We start from the raw sequence: 20885 nt of genomic DNA, 5'->3' as shown, positions 1-20885 counted from the left end.
AGATTCACAGTGGAAACTTTTATAATGTTTATTGGGTGGAACTGGGGAGAGTTACGACAACGTTGAGAGTACAATCTGTTCAAAATACAACCAACATATGAATGAAATTTACTTCCAGATATACAAAAAATTTATTGGTCATCTTGAGTTATTTTCCAGCATGAGGCACTTTCAAAAATGATTATTAGAAATATCAATATCACAAAAGTTCCAGCATTTTTTGTTAGTTTTTTGTGTGAAACCATCACAAAGAATGCCATAAACTGTGTGATTAGCCAATGTTTTGCATCTTGTCAAGAATGTGATATGCCTGTTAAATAACATACTTTCATTATATAATGTTATGTCACATAAATATACATTTATATTACAGTTTACACATTAATAACACACAGCTTTTGATGAATACAAATTTGTCTTTCATAGGTTTTTGTGTTTTTCGATCATGTGCCATAAGCTCTTTAGACTCTGAATAAACCATCATTGAGTCTTGGAACAATACAGTAAAAAGCCCCTTATAAGTGTTGGTAAAAAGGTTCTTCGTGGTCTTGATAAGCATGTGAAAGCCCCTTAAAAGTACCCTAAAAAGTTCCTGTAAAGCACTGTAAAAAGTCTACACAAAGAAACGCTTTGTAAAGTTTATTTAAAAAGTCCTGGAAGTGCTGTAGAAGTCCATCAAAAGTCTCTGAAATGCATCACAAGTCTGATAAGTCTTCAAGTTGCAGTATTTAAAAAAATCACTGACAGCGCTGTCGAAGTGACAAGCATTTTCTCCGTGTGGTGTGTATTCTCGTTGTTAGCTTCTGATGGCTGTCTTCCTGTCTCTGTCTTTATTCTGCAAGAGAGAAAAAACATCTCACATCATCAAGGACAACAATGAAATCAAAGTCATGTTTATAAGGTTTGGTCAAAGAAAAAAAGGTCAATTCAGTTATTTGTACTTTAATAATTTCTATTTTTTTATATTTGAGTCTTTATACCTTTTTGCCACTGTTTGTTGGACAAATTCCCACTCCAGTATGGTACACTCTTACGTAAAGTTGTCAATGTCATATGTCTGTATGTGGGGGCATATGACAGACTCATCAGCCACACACTTCTCCGTTCTCTGTTAAAGAGCGGCTGAGATTGACAATAAAATGAGAATTGCTGGTCCACCTTAAAAGTCTGTCCACCTTAAGTGAGCCTGGTCAAGTTATGCTAATGCATTGTTGCTAACTTCGGGGCTAACCCCCTTCGATAGATGAGTATTTTCTTGAGGAGCTGCAGCATTTACTAACTGACACACAGCCTGCACTGTACATTTACTGCCAGATTGACAATTTACTGCTAAACTTTTCCTCTGCTCCGCTCGCGTTCACGTCACGTTTGTGCCGCTCGCCCTCTGCGCTCACACAACTACACACGCACATTTATACAAACATACACACACACGCACTGCCTTATTCCTTAACAGAGCAACGCTACTCTTGCAAAAACACGTATATGTCCTTTGAAGAACAAAGAGAGTAAGGATGACTAAAAAATCCACAATAACGTAGGGTGTTGCACAGTGTGCGAGAGAAAATCATTAATGATCGTCTGAAATTTTAGCAAAATTATGAGCGCCGCTGCTTAATGAATATAGGGGAAACACTGATATTCATTCATAGTATGGTATGGGGAAGGCTTTTTTATTTTTATGTTTAGGCAACTAAAAGCACTTAGTTAATGTTAGGGAAAGGTCGTCTTGGTTAAATACTGAAAAAGTCAACTTTGACTTGAAGCAGGTTGAAAATATTGCATTTAATCAAAACACGATCTTTCTCTAACCAGATGCAAACCCCGATCTTCGGTATCCAATCCCTGCTCTTTGTATGTTTATGATTCACCCACCACCTTAAATGACTTGCGTGCTGTACATGAGCGCATTAGCGATTTCCGAACTGGAAAAAAATTATCCATGAACAATCCAAGCAGTAATTTCTACCAAAAAGGACAATGTGTCACTAACAGGGATTCTGAAGAGCAATGACCAAACCAGCATCTAAACAGACCAAAGTTACATTTTCAGGTGTGTTTACATGCTGTTTAATGTTCTGCAGCTGAGCAGCTAATTAGATATCCAGCCTAACTGCTAACTGATGTAAGCAGTGCTCTTCTGTTCAACAAGCTTGGGTGCAGGACAAAATGTGTGTTCATGTTTGTACGTTAGATAAGAAAGAGACTTTAGCAGGAAAGCTAATGTGGGTTGTTGTTCAGAATCTGTGGCTCTTGTGTTGTGTAGCAGGATGCGATCAGGCTCAGTGTGACCTTCTGCTCTGCCTACAATAGAATGCCACGTTATTACTTTCGATAAATAATAATTCAGATTTTTTTATCAAAGGTGAACACAAGACAAGTAATTTACTGAACATATATGCATGCTGTAGAAGACTAAAAAGACAATTTAACTTCAGTTGGAAAGGTGACCAAGTAAAGAACTTTGCTCACATAAATTTAAACGGTCATATGTGGAAGGAGGACTGCAGTCACTAGCTCAATAAATGTATGAGGTTTTATATAAACGTCGGTTCCTGAGTTAAAACAGTGAATAAACCTTGACTTCATGCAGTAAAGTCACACAAACACAGACTATACAGTAAATCATACGTACTTTAACTGGTAGCAGAGATCATTGAGCATTTCTTTAATTATATTACAGTCTGAACAGTGACATCATGAGCTGATCTATGACAGCAGTGCATGATATGCTTCTCGTTTATCTGTGGTATCAGAGTGGAGAAGCCTTGATTTCCTGGCTGGTGAGGAGACTTTCTCTATCTGGCCAGGAAAATAACATCACATTTTCCCCCCTCACCTAACCTCTGCTCTGCTACCATTAGCTCTTCAAGCGACAGTCAAGGGATTTTATCGAACAGACCACTGAATGATATGCAACACATGTCATCCCTGCTTTGCTTATTACTTTTCAGGGCTGATGTTTTAAACTCATAGTTTAAAAAATGATCTCAGGCTTTCATGGACAAATATGTAAAAAATGAAAACAGGCAAACTTCACTTCATATGCTGTAAAAGTAAACAAGTAGCAAGCTCAAATGTGTCTCTGTAAGTTAGTCTTTCTTCTCTGCTCCTACCAGTGCTCCTCTGCACTCTTGTCCTCTCGTGACTTTTCTCTTCCCCTCTCATATCGTCTCAACTAACCCTCAGGGCCGCCCCCCTTTGCTTTCCTCTCATCAGCCCAACACCTGTTACACATTTCCTCTCAGACCGTGCACAAGGTGTAGGTGTTTGGAAAAATCCGTTTGACTGACATCAACAAAGGTGGGTAGGTGTTTGGAAGGGTATCAGGCGGTAATGAGAGAATGAGATCATAGGATTTGGACAGGAATCGGTCCTCCCACTGATTGAGGTGAGTGTGAGGAGACACAGGAACTATTATTGTCAATTCTTCCTCCAGCTGGACTGAGAGCTCAAGATCATTATTAGATTTCTTTTATCTAAACGCAAACCATTACCATTATTTTGTTGGCTACGTGTGCGCTTATGAGCATATGCTATCACTTTGTTTGTTATGTATGCAAGTAGACATCTTTTAGTTAGATTTATAACAAGCTACTTGTTATGAAGATTTCATTTCTTGTACTATTTGGGTTGTTTTTGTTTTTCTTATTTCCAGGGATATTAACCAAATGTATGTGAATTTTCACTGAGATGTTTTTAGCAGTTACAGAAATAGGTTTGAAACTACAACATTAAACAGAAAATGTTTTGGTAGTGAAGGGTAAAAGCTTCCCTCCACACTTTTACTTCGCACCATTGGTAAGTAATTATACAGCAAGAAATCCATCAAAGAAAAGAAAACTATTACAGGAGAGCTTCCTTAATATACCACAATTCACTACAGCTGACTTGTTAGGTTTTGTGTAAAAGTCTTGTAAAAGTCATTTTTTCTACAGTGTAGCTGTATCCACAATCATTCACTATTCACAATATACAGTATAGTCCACATAGTATCTTTACCACTTGGAGGTTGTCTGTTGTATGAATGTCTAGTGAGAGTTCTTATAACCTATGTTGCAAACCTGCATCATAAAAATCACATCAATGCTGCATGGATTACATTTTCTAAAAACTGTGCTCTTGGATTTTTTGCCTTCATTAGACAGTTACTGGCAAAAAGGCCAACAGGAAACAAGAGGAAAGAGGAATGGGTATGACATGAAACAAAGGTTCCTTATTGGACTTGAACCAGGGACATTGCAGATATGCAGCACACACAGTAACCATTCAGCTACCTTGGTACTCCATGGTCTGCTTCACATCACAACAAGATTTTTGGATAAATGTTAATCAAGTTAAAACAATATGTCTCAATCTTCGTCTAATAGACTTTTTTCTATCCAAATACCTTGATCTTTCACTGACCTTAACCAAAGTGCTTTTGTTGTCTAAACCTAACAACACGCAGGAGTGCAAACCACAGTGTCAAAGTCCTGCACTTTGTACACTCATCTGTCCACCCTCCATCATGGTGAAAGGTAGGAAATCCTTCCAAATGTAATTGACAAAACAAATTAGTAATAAATGAACGGAATTTCTAGGAGACAGGGTTGCATATAGCAGACTCAAATAATCCCACAATGCAATTTATAAAGTATTATACAACTGATGGTTGCTATCCAAGAACAACCATCAAGCATTGCATGATATACAAGAAAAACTAAATTTAAGCTGCCAGATGTGAACAATAATCTGTAGTGTCCAGTCCAGTCCAAGATTCCCTTGTGAGTAGTGAATGAGTGAATAACACAGCCTGAGAAACATTTGGCCTTACTATGCTATTGCTACCATTACTGTTACAGTACTTTTTACTAACACTAATGCTAAACCCAACAGCTGGAAGACACAAGTGTAGTCATGTTTGTTGTTGTGCATTTTGAAAAACATAGGAAATAAAAGTCATTGAGGCAGTTTCGAGGAAGTGGGTACATGAGTAAAACGGGGCATGACAATTCAATGATTTACCAAATTACATCAAATTACCATGAAATCACCAGGAATCATCCCACAGCTCACTTTGAGTGCTGAGCGATATTTAAAAAAAAAAAAAAAAAAAAAAGGCACAGCTGTAGATGATGAAGGCGGTTCAGCTGGAGTGTAGCTGGTTCAGTCAAAACAGGAGGAGGGGGGGGCGTTAAGGCTGGCCTGGTAGTCAAAACAATCTCCTGAAGACTAATAGGGCATGGTCGGATGACATCTCTGCTCTCTCTTTCTTTCTCTCTCCAAACACACCCACACACACACACACACACACACACACACACACACACAGACATACCACCGGCTTCCCAGGGGGGTGATTTGTCCGACACTAATATGATTACCTGATGATGTTTACTTTAGATACAATATGATGATATTACCACACTGGACCAATATTATTGTTTTATCAAGGTGAAAGAAGCCTGTTTTAACCTTAATGTGAGGGTAGTAAATACTCTCTTCACGGCATCTTATCAACTCTACAAATTCAAACTTTAATATTGTTTTTCCGAAACTCAATCCGGGCTGTTCCTTTACCTATAACTGGTTTTTCCATGCACTCGCTCTCTCTTTTCCTGCGTTAAGCCGTTCTGTCAAATACAAACATCTAATTTAGTTTCTGGCTGCATGAGGAGAGGAATGACTGGTTGGAAAAAATAATTCCACTTGGGCACTGGCCCGACAATCGTATAAGGAGATTGGTATTCAAGCATGAAATGAAAACTGGTAATATCCCTTTAGTTTATCAAGTGAAAATATGTGAATGTGCATCAATGCCTCGAGTGTCTGATAGAAGCTATAATTACTTTCATAAATGATCAGTGATGAAACTGCAGAAAAGTATAGACATACATTCAAATGGTGCAATAAATGACACATCAGAGGTATCGAAGCATTTAAATTAAGCTAACTAACGCACCAAATAAGCCGCAGTCTGCCATTATGTGGCTTGGATACATCAGACATGTACTTCATACTCACTGTACTTTGCTAATAAGCATCCTGATGACTTCTGAAAAACAATTTATCTTAGACTCCCTAATCAGATGTAATTCGCACCAGCCGACCACACATGTATTTAATTATTCCCACAGTTTAATAATCTGTTATAATGACTCCCTGACTTCACTTTCACCGGCCTCAGATGACTTAATTCAGCTATTTTATGCACTAAGCAGCACTTTATCATTAGTGCTAAGATGTGCACCTTGCATCAGCCAATATGTCATTAGCTTCAGTAGATTGTTTTAAGAAACTGCACAATTTGAAACCACTCAGTTTTGCTTTTTTCTGTGTTGTAGATGTCTTTTAGATTTGCTCTGTGCGTGGCTCAGTTTTCTGTATTTTTGTTTTAATTTGCTCGGTGAGCAGCCCTCTCCCCGAAGACCAAATGACAACAGAATGATAGTTTTACTAATAGATTTTGTTAGTTATCTGACCCGACTTCTTCTGTTGGTGTTAAATTAGGGTTTAACTGCTTCCATCTGTGCTGAAAATATACAGACAGGTCCACGCATGACGACACACAGTCATACACAAATCCAGGCTAACACACACACACACACACACACACACACACACACACACACACACACACACACACCAAACGTGGGCAAGAATATATTTGAAAATTGCCTCCAGTATATTTGATACCTTTGATGCACCTCATTAACATAGCTTGAAATGAGGAACCAGCTAGTCAAACTCTCGCTCATGAGGCACAAAACATTACCTCCAAGTCAACAGCAGCATCAGTAAATGAGGGTAATTTAGTTTTCATCTATGACCTTGAAACGTGTATTTCTTGCACACATGTGACGTAATACTTTTTTCCACTGAAAACAGACTAATAACCAAATGACTGTAAAAACCACAGTCATTAGTGTGCTCCTGCACATGTCCCATCCATGCATTTAAGCTCTCATAGGTGCATGGTTCATTTGATCTCTATAAAGAGGCAAAGTGTAGTTTCGGCACCGTCGAAAACCAACTGTCCAAACTGGAGGATAAATAGCTGAGTTGATTATCCCGCCAAGTCGCCGGCTATTTCTCTCTCGCTCTCTTTCTCTCTTCTCTCTCTGTGTTTCCACAACTTCCTCCACACCATTAGTTTAGAAAGTGTTGAAAGCACAGTCGTGATCCAGGGCTCCTTAACTGAGTAATCATATATGTTTTTTTTTTGGGGGGGGGGGGGGGGGGGGGGGGGGGGGGGGGGGGGGGGGGGGGTGTCTCGACAGAAGCAATGAACTGCCGTCTGGCTGAAAAGACTAGAAAAACTAAGAGAGGGAGAATGACATGCTTTCGATAAAAGTCTCTGAGTGTGGTGCTCTATATGAGTGTGTGTATGTCTGTTGTCGTGCATGTATTCCAGTGCACGCTTGCATGTGTGTGTATATCTGTCATATGTGTGGGTGTGAGTGTGTGTGTGGGGCGTTTCACAGAGAGCGGTTTCCAGGCTTCTTTACCATCACCATCAAAGCCCAACGTCAATGTGTTTCTAATAGCAGCAGCTGAATTAAACACTGACTTTACAGGCCTCAGCAGAGGATAAATCATTTACAGAACAATTAGCTCATTTGTTGCTCCGCTCCACACCGCCAATGACTTCCAGACACAGAGAGCCAGCCAGTGTGTGGGTGTGTATGTATATTGTATACATGCATGGTCATATACAAAATTTCACTCACTGTGTCACTCACATCCATCTAACATAAATACACAAACACATTCTCTTTCTCTCTCCATCTTTCTCTCTCTCATATACGCACAAAATTAGATTCAAACAAACACTCTTTCACACTTATTCACTCTCTCTCTCTCACACACACACACACACACTCACAAGTAGAGATAAGTCACTTTCCAATTGCACAGTGCAGTTTTAGTGCCACTGTCTTTCCATACGCCCTGCTTTCCAGTCACCCACAAAAATCATCACACATAAAAATTTTACTGCAGGCAAGATGTAAATTAGAGCTGTTCATGAAATTAGGAACACTATACATAATTTGTTATGTTTGCTGTTTCACTCAATTTACACATTTCTTTTTAATTTCTAGAAATTCCAAATTAAATAAGATTCCTTAAAGTCAGAATTAAATCAGGGTTGTGCCTTTAAATGCTTGTTAACTAAATTTAACCATCACAAAGGAACAAAAGTCTATTTACAGCAACCGCACTATAAGTATAATAGTAGTTAGATTTTTGCCAGAGTTTTATTTGGTTTCCAAACATATAAATTCTCTTTCAATTCATCAAATGAGCTTCTTTAACTTTTAAATATTGGAAAATGTTTGGCATGAAAGTCCTGTCATATCCAGATTATAAGGAAAATTTCAGCATGATGCTGTCATTGGCAGATGAATTGACATTTCTGTTTATGTTTGCCATCAAATTGAATTGACCCTCTCCGTGCTTCGGGCCAAGAGGAATAAACCAAAGTTGCGGAGGAAGCTGTAAAAATGCTCCAAGTGCTTTAGCCGTCGGACGAAAAAGTACACAGATGAGCACATTTGAAAAAGCTTTTTGTTTTGTTTTGTTTTGTTTTAGAGAATTACTGAATAAACATCAAATCAGGTTCAGTCAGTAATATTATGATGGCACTTGTTTGTGGCTGGCATTTCAGCCTGATCTCAGCAAACTACCACAGCAATGGCACAACTAGTACTACACATTTCAAGGTCATTAAAGGTGACTTCTGTCAGAGATAAACTGGAGATAATAAAGCTGTGATAATTTAAAAAGCTGTGATTGTGCTGTGCCCCAGCTGTAGGTTGAGTGCAGGCACCTGACAGTTGCACTGATCAGCAGAGGCACAGAGGCCTAGCACAGGATATCTGCATCAATCAACCAGACAGCGAAGGGATTTAAGCAGGTCTCAGCACACCTCAATCCTCGATCCTCAGCCCTGTACATCTCATTTACAGATGTAGCCATCATGAGCGTCCCTTTTTTTTTTTTTACTGCATGTATCAAAGGCACCAGCATGCAAAGGCTGCACTCCAGTTTGTCCATACCAAACTGCTGGTGCTCCACACCAGACATGTTCTTTTTGAAAAATCAACATTTGTCATGATGAATGCGGATGCTCAAGGAAGAGCTTGGCTTCCGATGAAAATATACCGTATGTGGCTCTACCTGACAATAAAAAAGCAAGCTAGCCATAGTACAGCAGAATAGGTTTTTAGTAAGACAACCATATTGAATCTTAGCAGCAGTTAAGTTAAACAGGGCTCTGTAGGAAAAAAAAAAAAATATTTCTCCTGCTTCAAACTTACACTGAGATTTCAAAGGTGATATTTTACCCTCAAATATCTGGAAAACCATCCCATCATAACAAGAAAATAGAAAGACTTCACCATACATCTTTTACCTGTATGAAAGATGTCTCCGAATCATGAAGACAGTATAATGAAATCAAATTACTAATTCCACTGAATATGTAAAATGCAATAGTTTAGCACTCAGAGCAGTAGTCATCACTAACAAGACTGTTTGTTTTGAAATAGTTATACTATATGCACACATAATAAGAGGAAATGAGCGTATACTTTTCTCACTTTCACTCTTTCCCACATTGGAAATAGCATAATTGAAGCGGTTGGTCTAACCAGACTTGACAGCTGTGATGAACCTCAATGACCATAAAAACATACAAAGAGAGCTCTCAGGACACAAAGTCTCATTTTACCTTCACAATCGTTTCCTCTCTGTAATCATCAGCACTGACTCTGCCCTTTAGCCCACTTATATGCACTGTATAGCCACTTTTCCAAGGAAAATGAAATGGTCTCAGGTTCTGCCAATCAGAGTTAACCATTTAAACGCCAAGTGAAGCCGGGCTTCCCTTATTTTTCTCCTTAAATAACTTTGAAGGTAATAATATCTATTTCATTTGGCAGTTGTGCATTCAATATGTTCACGGTTGAGATATAAGTTTATTTTAACAGCACAACTGCAACACAATCAAAGTACTAGAATTTCGAATGTAATGAGAGGAGGGACATTAAAAGATAAGGCTGAAATAAAAAGATCAAAACCAACAATTAATTGATTCTACTAACAAGCATTGTCTGTGTCGCCAAAGCCTGATAAATCTTATTCCTCCGTGCTATGCAGCTCCATTATTGTCCAATAACTATTAATTACACATCAATGAGCCACACCATTGCACTGGGTGACACATTCCTTCATTACAATAAACATGAGCACTGTAGTTTATTTTAAGTCAATCCCACATCCACCATCCTGCTGCTGTAAATACTCAGTAGGGCTCCAAATGTGTATTGATCCGCCACAGGAAATAGTACCCATCAAATTCACCATTTATTCCTGTTTGAGTAACCTTGGCTAAAACCTATAGTGCCCAGCTGTTTTGGGAAACTACTGAGCCTTTTTTTTTTTTTTTTTTTTAAATAAAACTATATATTTGTGAGCTCATTTTAAAGATTTATGTCTTGAGTAGGAACTGAGGAGCTGAGTGGACTTTTGGCCTTTTTTTCATTTAACATTTCTAAACTCGCCTTTTTTTCCTATTTCTATTCACTAATTTGTGAGTAGTGTAGAAATCAATCAAGGTATAATCAGGAGATAATGACTTTAACCTGCGCTCATCTCTCGGTGCACTACATGAAAACAGAAAATGTATGTTCAACATACATCATAAAGTACAGAGAAATCATGTGAATCGTTATTGAGCTAATGGGAAACAGCTTCATGTGACTTAGTCAAAGCGTCTACGTTTGAGGTTCTTGACACAAGAAAGTTTCACAATTGTTTTCTACCCAGCATGCATTTACAGGTCAGTCATGCATCTGCAGCAGTAAGTTGACAGCAGCAGATAGTATTACACAGCTCCTACTGACAGCTCTGACCTCCACCAGGCTGATCGATATGCAGACACAGAGAGCTGAGGGAGGTGTGTGGGGACCGGGGGGAAGCTTGGGGGAAGAGTTGAAGAGGAAATCGTGAAACTGGGTAAGAGGTGATTAAATGAGGAAGAGAATAAGAGTAAGGATGAGAGAGGACAGAAGCAGAAAGAAAAGGGGACAGAGGAGAGCTGTAGAGAGAACGAGACAGGTTTCAGGCTAGTTATCTCCCAGCCGAGGGTGTCTGGGTTTAGACACCGAGGACGTCTAGGCTTTCATGCACAGAGGTACAGAGGGGAGGCAGGAGGGAGGAGGGGGAGACACACACACACTGCTGAGACTCAGGTTATCCCCCAGCTAAAGGGTCTCTGGGTTTAGACACTGAGGAGGGTATTAGCTTTCACACACTGCTGGGGTAACGGGGGAGTCTGCCAGATGTCAGCTCCTTACCCATAAATCCTGCTAAATGGGCAGCAGCTAGGTTAGAGGGGGAAAGTTGAGCGGACGTCACCTCTCTATCATCCTCTCCGCAGACTGGTGGTGTCCGCCGAAGTCGGAGCCGGAGTCGTATAAATTTGATGAGAGAAATTCTTCATTCGCTGTTATTCCTCATCAGACTGACGACTTTCTTATGCTTAGTGTGTTCTCGATTACGTCTATTTCCTGTGCCGAATCAATCAAACCTGAGTTCAACCTCGCACTGGATGAAGTTCTCCTTTTCTTTATCTCTATTAAGGTGTTGACCGACAGTGCAGAAGTGAAGGAAGTGTGTAAAAAGTGTCAAAACAGCTACAAAAAAATGCTATCTCTGTCACTGAAATGAAAAATCAGACAGTTTGTGGCTTTTATCATTGTAGAAAAATTATTTTTGTTTTGTTTTCTGTTGTTTTGCTCGATGGAGTTTGTTCCTGAATTTTAAAGCTTCGGATAAACTTGTGAGTAAGTAAAATTATACTCTGAAAGTGCTTTTGGAAAGTGCTCTTAATACATACAGTATGTGAGTTAAGTGGTCAAAGTGCATATATAACATTTTCAGTGGAATAAAGTTCTTGCCAGTTACCAATCTTTGTATCTCAGGTCAGTCCTTCAGGAGTTATGATTAAAACCTCATATTCAGGCTGACGTCAATACATTCTTGAAATTATACACATGGTTTTGGATGGATTTCATGGGCTCCCGGTCATAAATCTCACCCACTGTATAAATACCCTTGTAAACTTGAAATTCATATTTTTAAAAAAAGAGAAAAAAAAATAAAGTAATGCCAAAGTTGAGGTTAATACAGTTTTTTACACAACCGTCGTGCACATTTTGTCAGTGTCACGGTGAAAAAGGATTTCTTGCTATTTGACCCTTCACATTTGCGTTTGTGCACCACCTCTTCACCCAGCCCTCTCTTAGGTCCTCTGACCGAAAAACGAACACTTCTATTCACTGTAATGTCCAGTGAGCTGCAGAAACCACCTTGAACTTTCAAGCCACCTGCTCGAGTAAAACTAACCCCCAACAGGACAATAATACACAGTCCTTCACCCCAAAAGAGGACTTTAAAGAGTTTCTGCTTTTAAGGTCCCTCAGGGCCAATCAGGTTTATAGGTACAGTCACTGATCTCAGGTCAGCTTTAAACTTCAATATGACCCTAAACCACCACACAGTTCCAGAAAGAAGGTTTTGTGCTATGATTAGCTTTTTTTTAAAACTTCTTTTGGTTCATTTACTATTCCTTTAATTTTGGGAAAAACAGTTTAAGTGTTCTGTATATAGCATTTGAAAAGTACATAAAGAAATGTATTTATTATAATTGTTTAGGTGAAATAGAGATAGTCAAAGACCTTAGTTATTGTTTTACATATTTCCTACAATTTAGTGCTGTATTAAAAGAAAATGTTGATTACACTATATATTATTATTTATATATATATATACTATTATTATCATATTATTTACTTTATTTTTTTTTATTTGACCTTTTTTCCACACATGTCTCTCATTTATTTCTTACTTGTTGGTTCGTTATTTTTGTACGCTCACCATTTTCCTCTGGTTGCTGAGGCAGAAAGTACAGATGTGCTTGGGTTGAGGTGATTGGTCAGATCCTCGGTTGGGGGAGGAGTTAACGTGGAAGAACGGTGGTGAGGGGGCGTGGCAGGGCTGTCCGTCATGAAGCCCCTCGCCCAGGAGCAAGATGTTCCCCAGATGACTGATGTAGCTGCTGGCCAGACGTAGCGTCTCGATCTTTGACAGCTTCCTAAACATGAAATCAGTGAGATTTATTGTATTAATAAAAATGAAATATCAAGTGCAATTTTAATCAAATTGATCATGCAATGACACAACACTGTAGCGTTATTCATATATTTAAAATGTCAGTTTAAAATTTGGATTGGCCACTTCCTGGACGCTAACTCTATGACACATAGCTATCCAGAGCTATCCGCGGACTACTTTTAACTTATTATTTACTTAAATTAATTCTTGGTATTTTTATAGTTATTTATGCATCAGACAAAATGTCATGACACAGTTTTACTTTGCTCTGTACCTGTCTGCAGGCTCGGTGGGGATGAGCGTGCGCAGCGCTGTGAATGCTGTGTTGACAGAATTGGTGCGATCTCTCTCCCGCGCATTGGCTGCGGTCCTCTGGCGAACCTCACCAGGGCCAGACGAGCCCGGGGGGCCAATCCTCCCCATAATGTCCCCTATCCCTCCGCAACCTCCACCCCCTCCTAGCCCGCACAGCTTCCTCTTCCTGTTCACCTTGATGTGAAAGGCAGACGGGGACGAGGAGGACAGGCGGAAGGCAGCAGAGTTGCGCTCCTCAGAGCCCGAGCCCTCACTCCCATTCTCATCATCATCTTCGGAGAGGAGGGCGATATCGCCATACAAGAAGCGGCCTGCGGGAGGTGCCGTGCGCAGCATGGCAAATGTCATCTTCACCGTAACAACGGTTTGACAGCTACAGGTCAATCTTGGGGAGACTTTCCTGGTTGTTGAGCTTCAACTTGCAAGTTTGTTATTGGAGGTTGCTTAAGAAAGTTGATGCTGCTGACTAAAGGTGTCCACCACCAATTGTTTTTTGACCCCCAACTTCTCTTTTTTTGTAAAAATTTGTTAAGCCAGGTGAGTCATATGCTGAGTGAAGCTTGGTTTATAACCTCCTTTCACTAACAGTAAAGCATCGGCAAGTTGATCCTAAATCAGCAGACAAGAGCGACTTGATCGCAGAGCTGCTGTGTCACAGGTGGCTGCAGGTCCCAGGTCCCTCTGGTCTTTCTCTCTTAGTTCATTCACAAAAACACTGCACATCCCCAAAGATCAGTTCCTCAGTCAGTTAATCCTTTGGAAGAGAGCAGAATTATAATGGCATGTTGAGGTTAAATGTGGAAGTCAAAATTTGTCCTCTTTTTCTTCACTTCTCTAAACCGCTTTGCTGGTCCTTTGTTTCTATATTTGTGTGTTTCAATCCCAATAGCAAAAACGACTCCCAGCTTGTGGCAGCAGTTTGACTCTCTCTCTACTGGTCTCTCTCTTTCCTTCTCTCTCTCTGCCTCTTTGCTACACGTGTGCCTGCTGTCTGAGTGTTTCCGTCTGCCTCTGGGTTTATAGCCGGTGGGAGGGCCGAGAACTCTGCTCCTCCCTCTGAGCAGTGAGGGTCCCTCGTCTGCTGTCTAGAAGCAGGCCAGAGCGACCGGAGGCAAGAGGCAAACCATCACCGGGAGTTTGTTTTGGCTGCACACTGGTGTGTTTCAAGGGAAATCCACCCTAAAACAGAACTTGCATCACCCTGATTTGTTGGGTGGGTTTGGTGACCTTATAGGCCATGGATCCCTCTGTAACATACACTTACATCAATGTGATTATTGTATGCATATTATTCACTTTCTTGGAAGGTGTCTTAAAAAGGAAATGAAACAGAGATAAAATGTTGTCATTTGACAGGAGTAATGTGTCCATGGTCTTGGACGGAGCAAATAGTGAATGCCTTGATTCTAAATCTGTCTGTGTTTTGGGTTTTGTTGCTGCAAAAACATGACAAAATTCTGGGAACTCACCTTATTTAACTTTGTTGGAGGCCGGTTGTTTGCATAACAAAGAACTTGATCAAATCATCCAACATAATTTAATGTCATATTCTTCTAAAATTCCTTCTAAAAAACATCGATCAGTTGTGCAGACACATTAGCAAACAGTCTCCTCCTATTGTCCAGTTTTCCATGCTGAGTAACTTTCCTTTTTGCAGATTCATCTGTCAGAGCAGGCTACTAGCAAGAGGTACGACTGGGACTTGGCTTTGTAAAAACGGATGTTTTGTTCAACCATTTTCTTGACAGCAAGAAGCTGAGAAGCTTGAGCAGTGAAGCAAGAGTTTGCCTTTCTCCCTGTGTCTTTTCCTCTCTTGGCCCCCTCCCCCCTGTGCTGTGTTTGTCCCTGGACAGCAGGCTTGGAGGCGGGCAGCCGCAGCACTGGAAGCTGACGGTTCGGTCTGGGCTTGTGGCTGAAGCCGGGAACTGGGTTTATTCAGCCATAGCTGAGGCCTTTTATGTGTAAAAGCTGTGACGCTGGAGGGCCTGCAAGTAGTTTAACCTCATGGGACTGAGATTTTTGGGTGGAGTGTTTTGGTGATGAAGGGGAGGCTCAGGGGTTTGTAGGAAGGGAGCTGCTACTTTACTCACTTACACTCCCTTTAACAATTTGTCTTCCTCTGAAAGAGAACACAAAATGAGATCAGACAGCAAAGGGAGCAAAGACAGAGGAGGCAAGAAAGACACAAGTGGGAGAAAACTAATGAAAGACAGAATAGAATGAGATCTATCTATCTATCCATCTATCTATCTATCAAACTATCTATCGAGCTAGCTAGCTAGCTATCAACGAGCTAGCTATCTACATATACAAATTAACCTTATTTGGCAAGACAAGGTGTTCTAACAGTTGGAAAATCAAGTTTTTCCTCAGACTTAACTCTAAGTATTATACAGCTAATCTGCTTTTCCTACTTAAAGTCTTTGGGATTTTATTAGCCATGATCGTGCAACTTAAGTCTTATTTCCAGGGAACTGACTGTCCTTGACATTTTTTTTGCTGTTTCAAATGTACAGCGGTTAAAGGTTGACAGCCTATGTAAAACTCAACTATGAAGTCTATAATCCTCAATAGTACATTACCGAAAACTCTCAGCCCAACTGCCATTGCTGGTATGCGTCTTTTGTGTAGATTGGCAACAGCAAGCTGCTGCTGAAAACTAATAGCACAATGAATAATCTGTCAGTTACACAATGTTACAGTCAGCATTCATCACTCTCTGCCTCCCCTATCCTACATCTACCTCTACCCTTCAATCTCAGTCACAGTGTTTATGCTGTGGTATTGACTGTATGAACACATGCCAGTGTTGGTTGCAGTGGGTGATTGCAGTACATACAGAAAGTGCTTGGAGCAGTCAGGACAGAGAAGGCAAACTGATGGGTAGGCTATAGATGGGGATCATACCACTGTCTAAATACTGTAATAAAAAGGCAGCAAAGTTTAATTCAAAACCGTACCCATAATCTAATGCTGTAAGTGCCTGCTTCAGAAAGAAATGGGGATGGGTTTCAATAGCATTTTTGAGCTGAACAGCATATGGAATGTTAGCTAAATGTATCTGATAAAAAAGGTTTCATAAGAGATTCATTAATGATTATTTTGTTGACTGGGAAACAGATGGAACTGGCTCAGAACCCAGAACCCACTCTCCTGCTGCTATCACTTGACACTTCCGGTCACTGGATATCAAGTGTGCTTGAAAACAGTAGCCTGGCTGTCAACTCTGAACATCTGGGACACAGTCTGGATTTACATGACATCATGTCATGTCAGTCTTGGAAGCACTCCGCCTCCATGCAACCAGTGCCTCAGGACCTCAACAGTAACCTTTGACATTTAAAATCCTAAATAAAAGTGGACCAAAAATATCTTTATCGATGAATTCCAGACTGTGTGTTACTGTACTGTAAATATATTTCTGACTGCCCACTACTCTGTGCGGGCTTCATTGTGGTATAATACACTAAAACCTACTTCACTCACTGTGGTCCATCATTACATGCATTAGCATGATCTTCCTCTGATTTGCATCTCCCATGAGTGTGTGGCTAGTCTCACACAGTATCCATTTCTCTCTGAATTGTTGCCCGCAGGCCAGAAAACATTTGACTGGGTATATTTGTAGACTTTAAGTCTTTTCATAATCACACATGGCTACATTTGCCTGAAGAATGTTGTATGAAAAGGAAATAGCTACATTACAGCTCAGTAATAGTGACATTTACATAAAACTACATAAAATGTTGACCTAAGTCCATAACACAGACTCTTTTACTTAAGAGAGAGAGCAGTGGCTGTCAGTTAAAGGTTATTTAAGAAATGTATATTAAATATAGACTATATTGTAAAAAAAAAATTCCAATACATGTGCGTTTACAATTCAAATTACTTAAGTCTGTGAAAAACTTCCAAATATCAAACCCCATTATACGCTAGCTGCCCACCGCCAAATGCCAGAAAGGCTAGTGGCTAGAAAGTTAGTGGCTAGCTGGTAAATACTGTAGAGTATTTAGCAGCTAAAGTGTCAGATATTTCCCTAAGGAGTTGGAGGAGAGAAAACCAGAGATAAAAGGAGAGTGAATTATGGACTTATCATCAGGTGACCAGACTTGATATGCTAATGTTGTTCCATATAGCTGAATGCACATACAAATGTTCGCTAACAAGTTCACTATAAAAACAATACAATTACCATTTCCCTGGTATTTGGGTATTTAAAATATCTTAATACTTCAAGAATATTTTAGTTTGCATTAAAACCGAACTGTTGTTTCAGCTAGAGGGAAAGGTTTGGTGCACTAGATGCGGCAGAGACTAGCAACTAGCTGGTGAACATAGTTAAGCATTTAGCAGCTTGAGAGCCAAACATTTCCCTCAACAGTTGGAGACCAAAAAGAGCTAAAAGGACAGTCAATGTCCTACTAAAAAGGAGAGTCAAACTCCTACTTAAATTAATCAGATTGCAAGCAATATGCCTCCAGATAGATGCTAATGTTGCTCCTTATCTGCTGGATGTGTAAATAGGAAACTATGCTAACAAGTTTTTGGGCAAGCTTGCTTTGCTTTTTCTTGTTTTACTGGTCAATAAATTTGGAATTGTTGTTTGTTTTATTGCTGCAATTGTGAACTGTTGAGTAATGAAAGTAATATAAGTAACTACTTTTGCCAATGTGTAAATAGTAATGTATACAACGTTTTTGGCCTTCTATGCTGTGGCAGATAGTGACGCTATGATAGTGAACCAAAACAATGAGCTGAAAGTCGCTGCAAAGCTTCGCAGAGTTTAGGGGAACTACAGCAGCGGCTGATAATTCTCTGCGGGTTCATCAATATGAGTGATTTAGAAGTAGTCATGTGATCCAGTGTTAATATAAAAATATTGATTATAGCAGCTTTAAAGTAACTTAGCCAACACTGGTTAGACCAAAGAATAAATCAGTCCATTGTAGACCTTCAGTAACCCTTATGTGGGTCAGCAAGGTGATCTTCCTATCTGCTGTCATTTGAATCAGGTTTAGATAACATCACACATTACACACTCAACTCTCTCTTTTGGGATAGAATTGCTCATTTTCACAATAGTGACTGTACCATTCTAGAAAATAATAATCGCATATGAAAGTTTTCAAATGGAGCTCTCCTTTGAGTTCTCCTTTAAAGTGCAGCAGCAGCAGCGGCAGCAGCAGCACAGTAGTAGAACACCATCTGATAGTCATTACCCCTCCCCTCTCCTCCCCCCTCTTCTCTCCTCCTCTTCTCCTCTCGCTCGGTACTCCTCTCTCAGCTCAGACGTATTATTCATTAGTCTGATGAAAAACACCCTCCAACAAAGCCAGGCCCAACCTTGCTCTCACACACTTTAACACAAAGACACACAGACGCACACACCACCACCACCACCCCCACAGTCCCAACCCAGCTGAACTGCTCTGGCGCGGGTCAGGTACCTGTCAAAACTCGGAAGCAGGTCTGGACCTGATACGGTACCACAGAGCAGGCGTCTAGAGGGGGAGAGAGACTCCAAGGAACTGAGCTATTTATCGTAGTCCTTGGACGCTCGTTTTTAGCCAGTGCTGAAAGTGATAGAAGGAGGGGAGAGGGGAAGAGTTTCTGGACTTGTTATGGTGCCACTGAACAGACGTCTGGAGAGGGTCATTACCAAAAAGCAATTGTCTGCTTTCCACAGCGAGCGCTGAAAAGAAGGACAGCAGGAAGAAGAATAGGAAAAGGAAGAAAAGAAGGAGGGATGATGGAAAAAGGCGATGGAAAGAAAGTGAGGAGGCAGTAGTTGTGAGACAGAAAGACAGAAAAGTAGAATGGAAAGGAAGGAAATGAAGAAGGGAGGGAAAGAAGACGAAGGGGAGAGAGTTGGCGGCGGCCTGCCAACGCTCCAGACTGCATGGTGTATTGCATGGGGAAAATGGTCGGAAGTGCTCACCCCCCAACTTGCGTCCCCCACCACCACCACCGGCCCCAATTTCAGCCTCATTCATCCTCAGCTCCAGCCACACTCTACTGTGTTTCCCAAGAGAGCCAGACTCTACAGCTGGCCTTATTAAACCGAGAGAGGCAGAGAGACAGAAAAAAGACGGGGAAGGAAAGAGAGGTCACACAACTGGAAGACATCAGTTGAAACCGTGCTCGCTCTCTTAGCTTTTTCCATTCATATCCCGTTTTATGATAGAGTTTCTCACAAACACGCTCGCAGTGCACTGGGTTCAAACACATAGTTAAAAGCCATTGTTTGATTCGACATCCCTCAGAATGCTGTAAAACAATGAAACAAATGCTGGGAAATTAAAGTCTGTGTGACTTTTATCTCGTTTGTCTGAGTGTGTCTGAAAGCTGTCGTCATTCATCTGAACCCTGCTGCATGAGGGTGTCTCTTCTAGTTTGTTTGAATCCAGCAGTGTTTGTGAACACAATGGGGCTATAAAAGAAACTTTGAGGGATGGAAGTCTGTTTCTAATCCATTAGTTGGTGTTCATTTATAATTTGCTTCTTCTCTACTGCAGCTTGCCTGAATTCATTTTAATGTGCAGTTTTACCTTGAAGCCAAGCTCTCTGATTTATAATAATACAATTACGCACATTCCCACCTATGCTCACTACAGACAACTACTGGCCACTGATCTGCTCTGCTGAGGATGATGAGAGTAAAATATATTGCTCAAGGGCTCCTCACCAAAGAATTACTCATTCACTTCTCGTCGGGGGATTCAAATCAGCAGCACACTAAAAGCTAACATACCCATATATGGTTTATCAACACTTTTTCTGGGGTCTGATGAGTGTCGGCATCAGGCCACTTAACCCAGCATTCAGTTCATCCCACAGCACTAGTTCTGGTTACGAAAAATGGCCCGTTTAGTGGCTCGCATTTGACGTCGAGCTCCAAGCCAGCAAGCCAGGCTTCTTATCCATTTAAAGTTAACAGTTAGCAGTCTTTTAGGCAACCCTGTTTCCTAGAAATAACATTCATATACTAATAACTTGCAAGTGGGGGGAGGTATATAAATGTAGAGCTTAATTAATTCATCAAAAATGTTGCCTGTGAACAAAATCCAGGCAACGATTATGGCTGCCAATGCAACAGAACTGGGAAAACAATTCATTAATATATAAGTGTAATATCAAGGAGACAGGATTGCTTTCAGGTGTTGGTGTGGGCAACAAAATAGGGGAACAAATTCTTTCAGTGTAATTGTACAAAATCATGACCAGTAGATGCAATTAAGAGCTACTGTCACTGGATTTACACATAATGCGAAGTGTTAAAGACAGTCATCCTAGTGTTTTACTTTGTAGTTCAGCATTGCATTTTACCCATTGATAGCACCACTGCAACATGGATGTATTGTATCCTGCTGTGTCATGCTTTCATTATATTCCCTGTGGTAATATTT

General features: G+C 40.3%; 1 protein-coding gene across 2 annotated transcripts; it reads right to left on the bottom strand.

Annotated features, from left to right (window-relative positions):
* Nucleotides 1-452: 452 nt before the first annotated feature.
* On the bottom strand, nucleotides 453-17108 carry LOC122986666 (basic helix-loop-helix transcription factor scleraxis-like). Of its 2 annotated transcripts, XM_044357959.1 has the most exons (4): nucleotides 16059-17108; nucleotides 13436-15595; nucleotides 12925-13141; nucleotides 453-835 (listed from the first exon to the last, which is right to left on the bottom strand). In XM_044357959.1, exons 2-4 carry the CDS (start codon nucleotides 13822-13824, stop codon nucleotides 797-799), a joined length of 645 nt encoding a protein of 214 aa, XP_044213894.1. In that variant the 5' UTR covers nucleotides 13825-15595; nucleotides 16059-17108; the 3' UTR covers nucleotides 453-796. The 2 variants fall into 2 exon arrangements, with proteins under 2 accessions (XP_044213894.1, XP_044213895.1); XM_044357960.1 differs by lacking the exon at nucleotides 16059-17108 and having other exon boundaries at nucleotides 13436-15655.
* Nucleotides 17109-20885: the final 3777 nt, after the last annotated feature.

This window comes from Thunnus albacares, chromosome 8 (genome assembly GCF_914725855.1).
Source record: "Thunnus albacares chromosome 8, fThuAlb1.1, whole genome shotgun sequence".
Taxonomy (NCBI): domain Eukaryota; kingdom Metazoa; phylum Chordata; class Actinopteri; order Scombriformes; family Scombridae; genus Thunnus; species Thunnus albacares.
The sequence above is the reverse complement of the archived record's forward strand: the minus strand, read 5'-3'. Positions and strand labels throughout refer to the sequence as shown.

Coding starts and splice junctions, on each gene's coding strand:
- LOC122986666 (XM_044357959.1), bottom strand. CDS start 13,824: ATGACATTTGCCATGCTGCGCACGGCACCTCCCGCAGGCCGCTTCTTG. Junction 13,142..13,435: donor CCCACCGAGCCTGCAGACAG/GTACAGAGCAAA, acceptor TTTCATGTTTAG/GAAGCTGTCAAAGATCGAGA. Junction 836..12,924: donor TCAGCAACCAGAGGAAAATG/GTGAGCGTACAA, acceptor TCTCTCTTGCAG/AATAAAGACAGAGACAGGAA.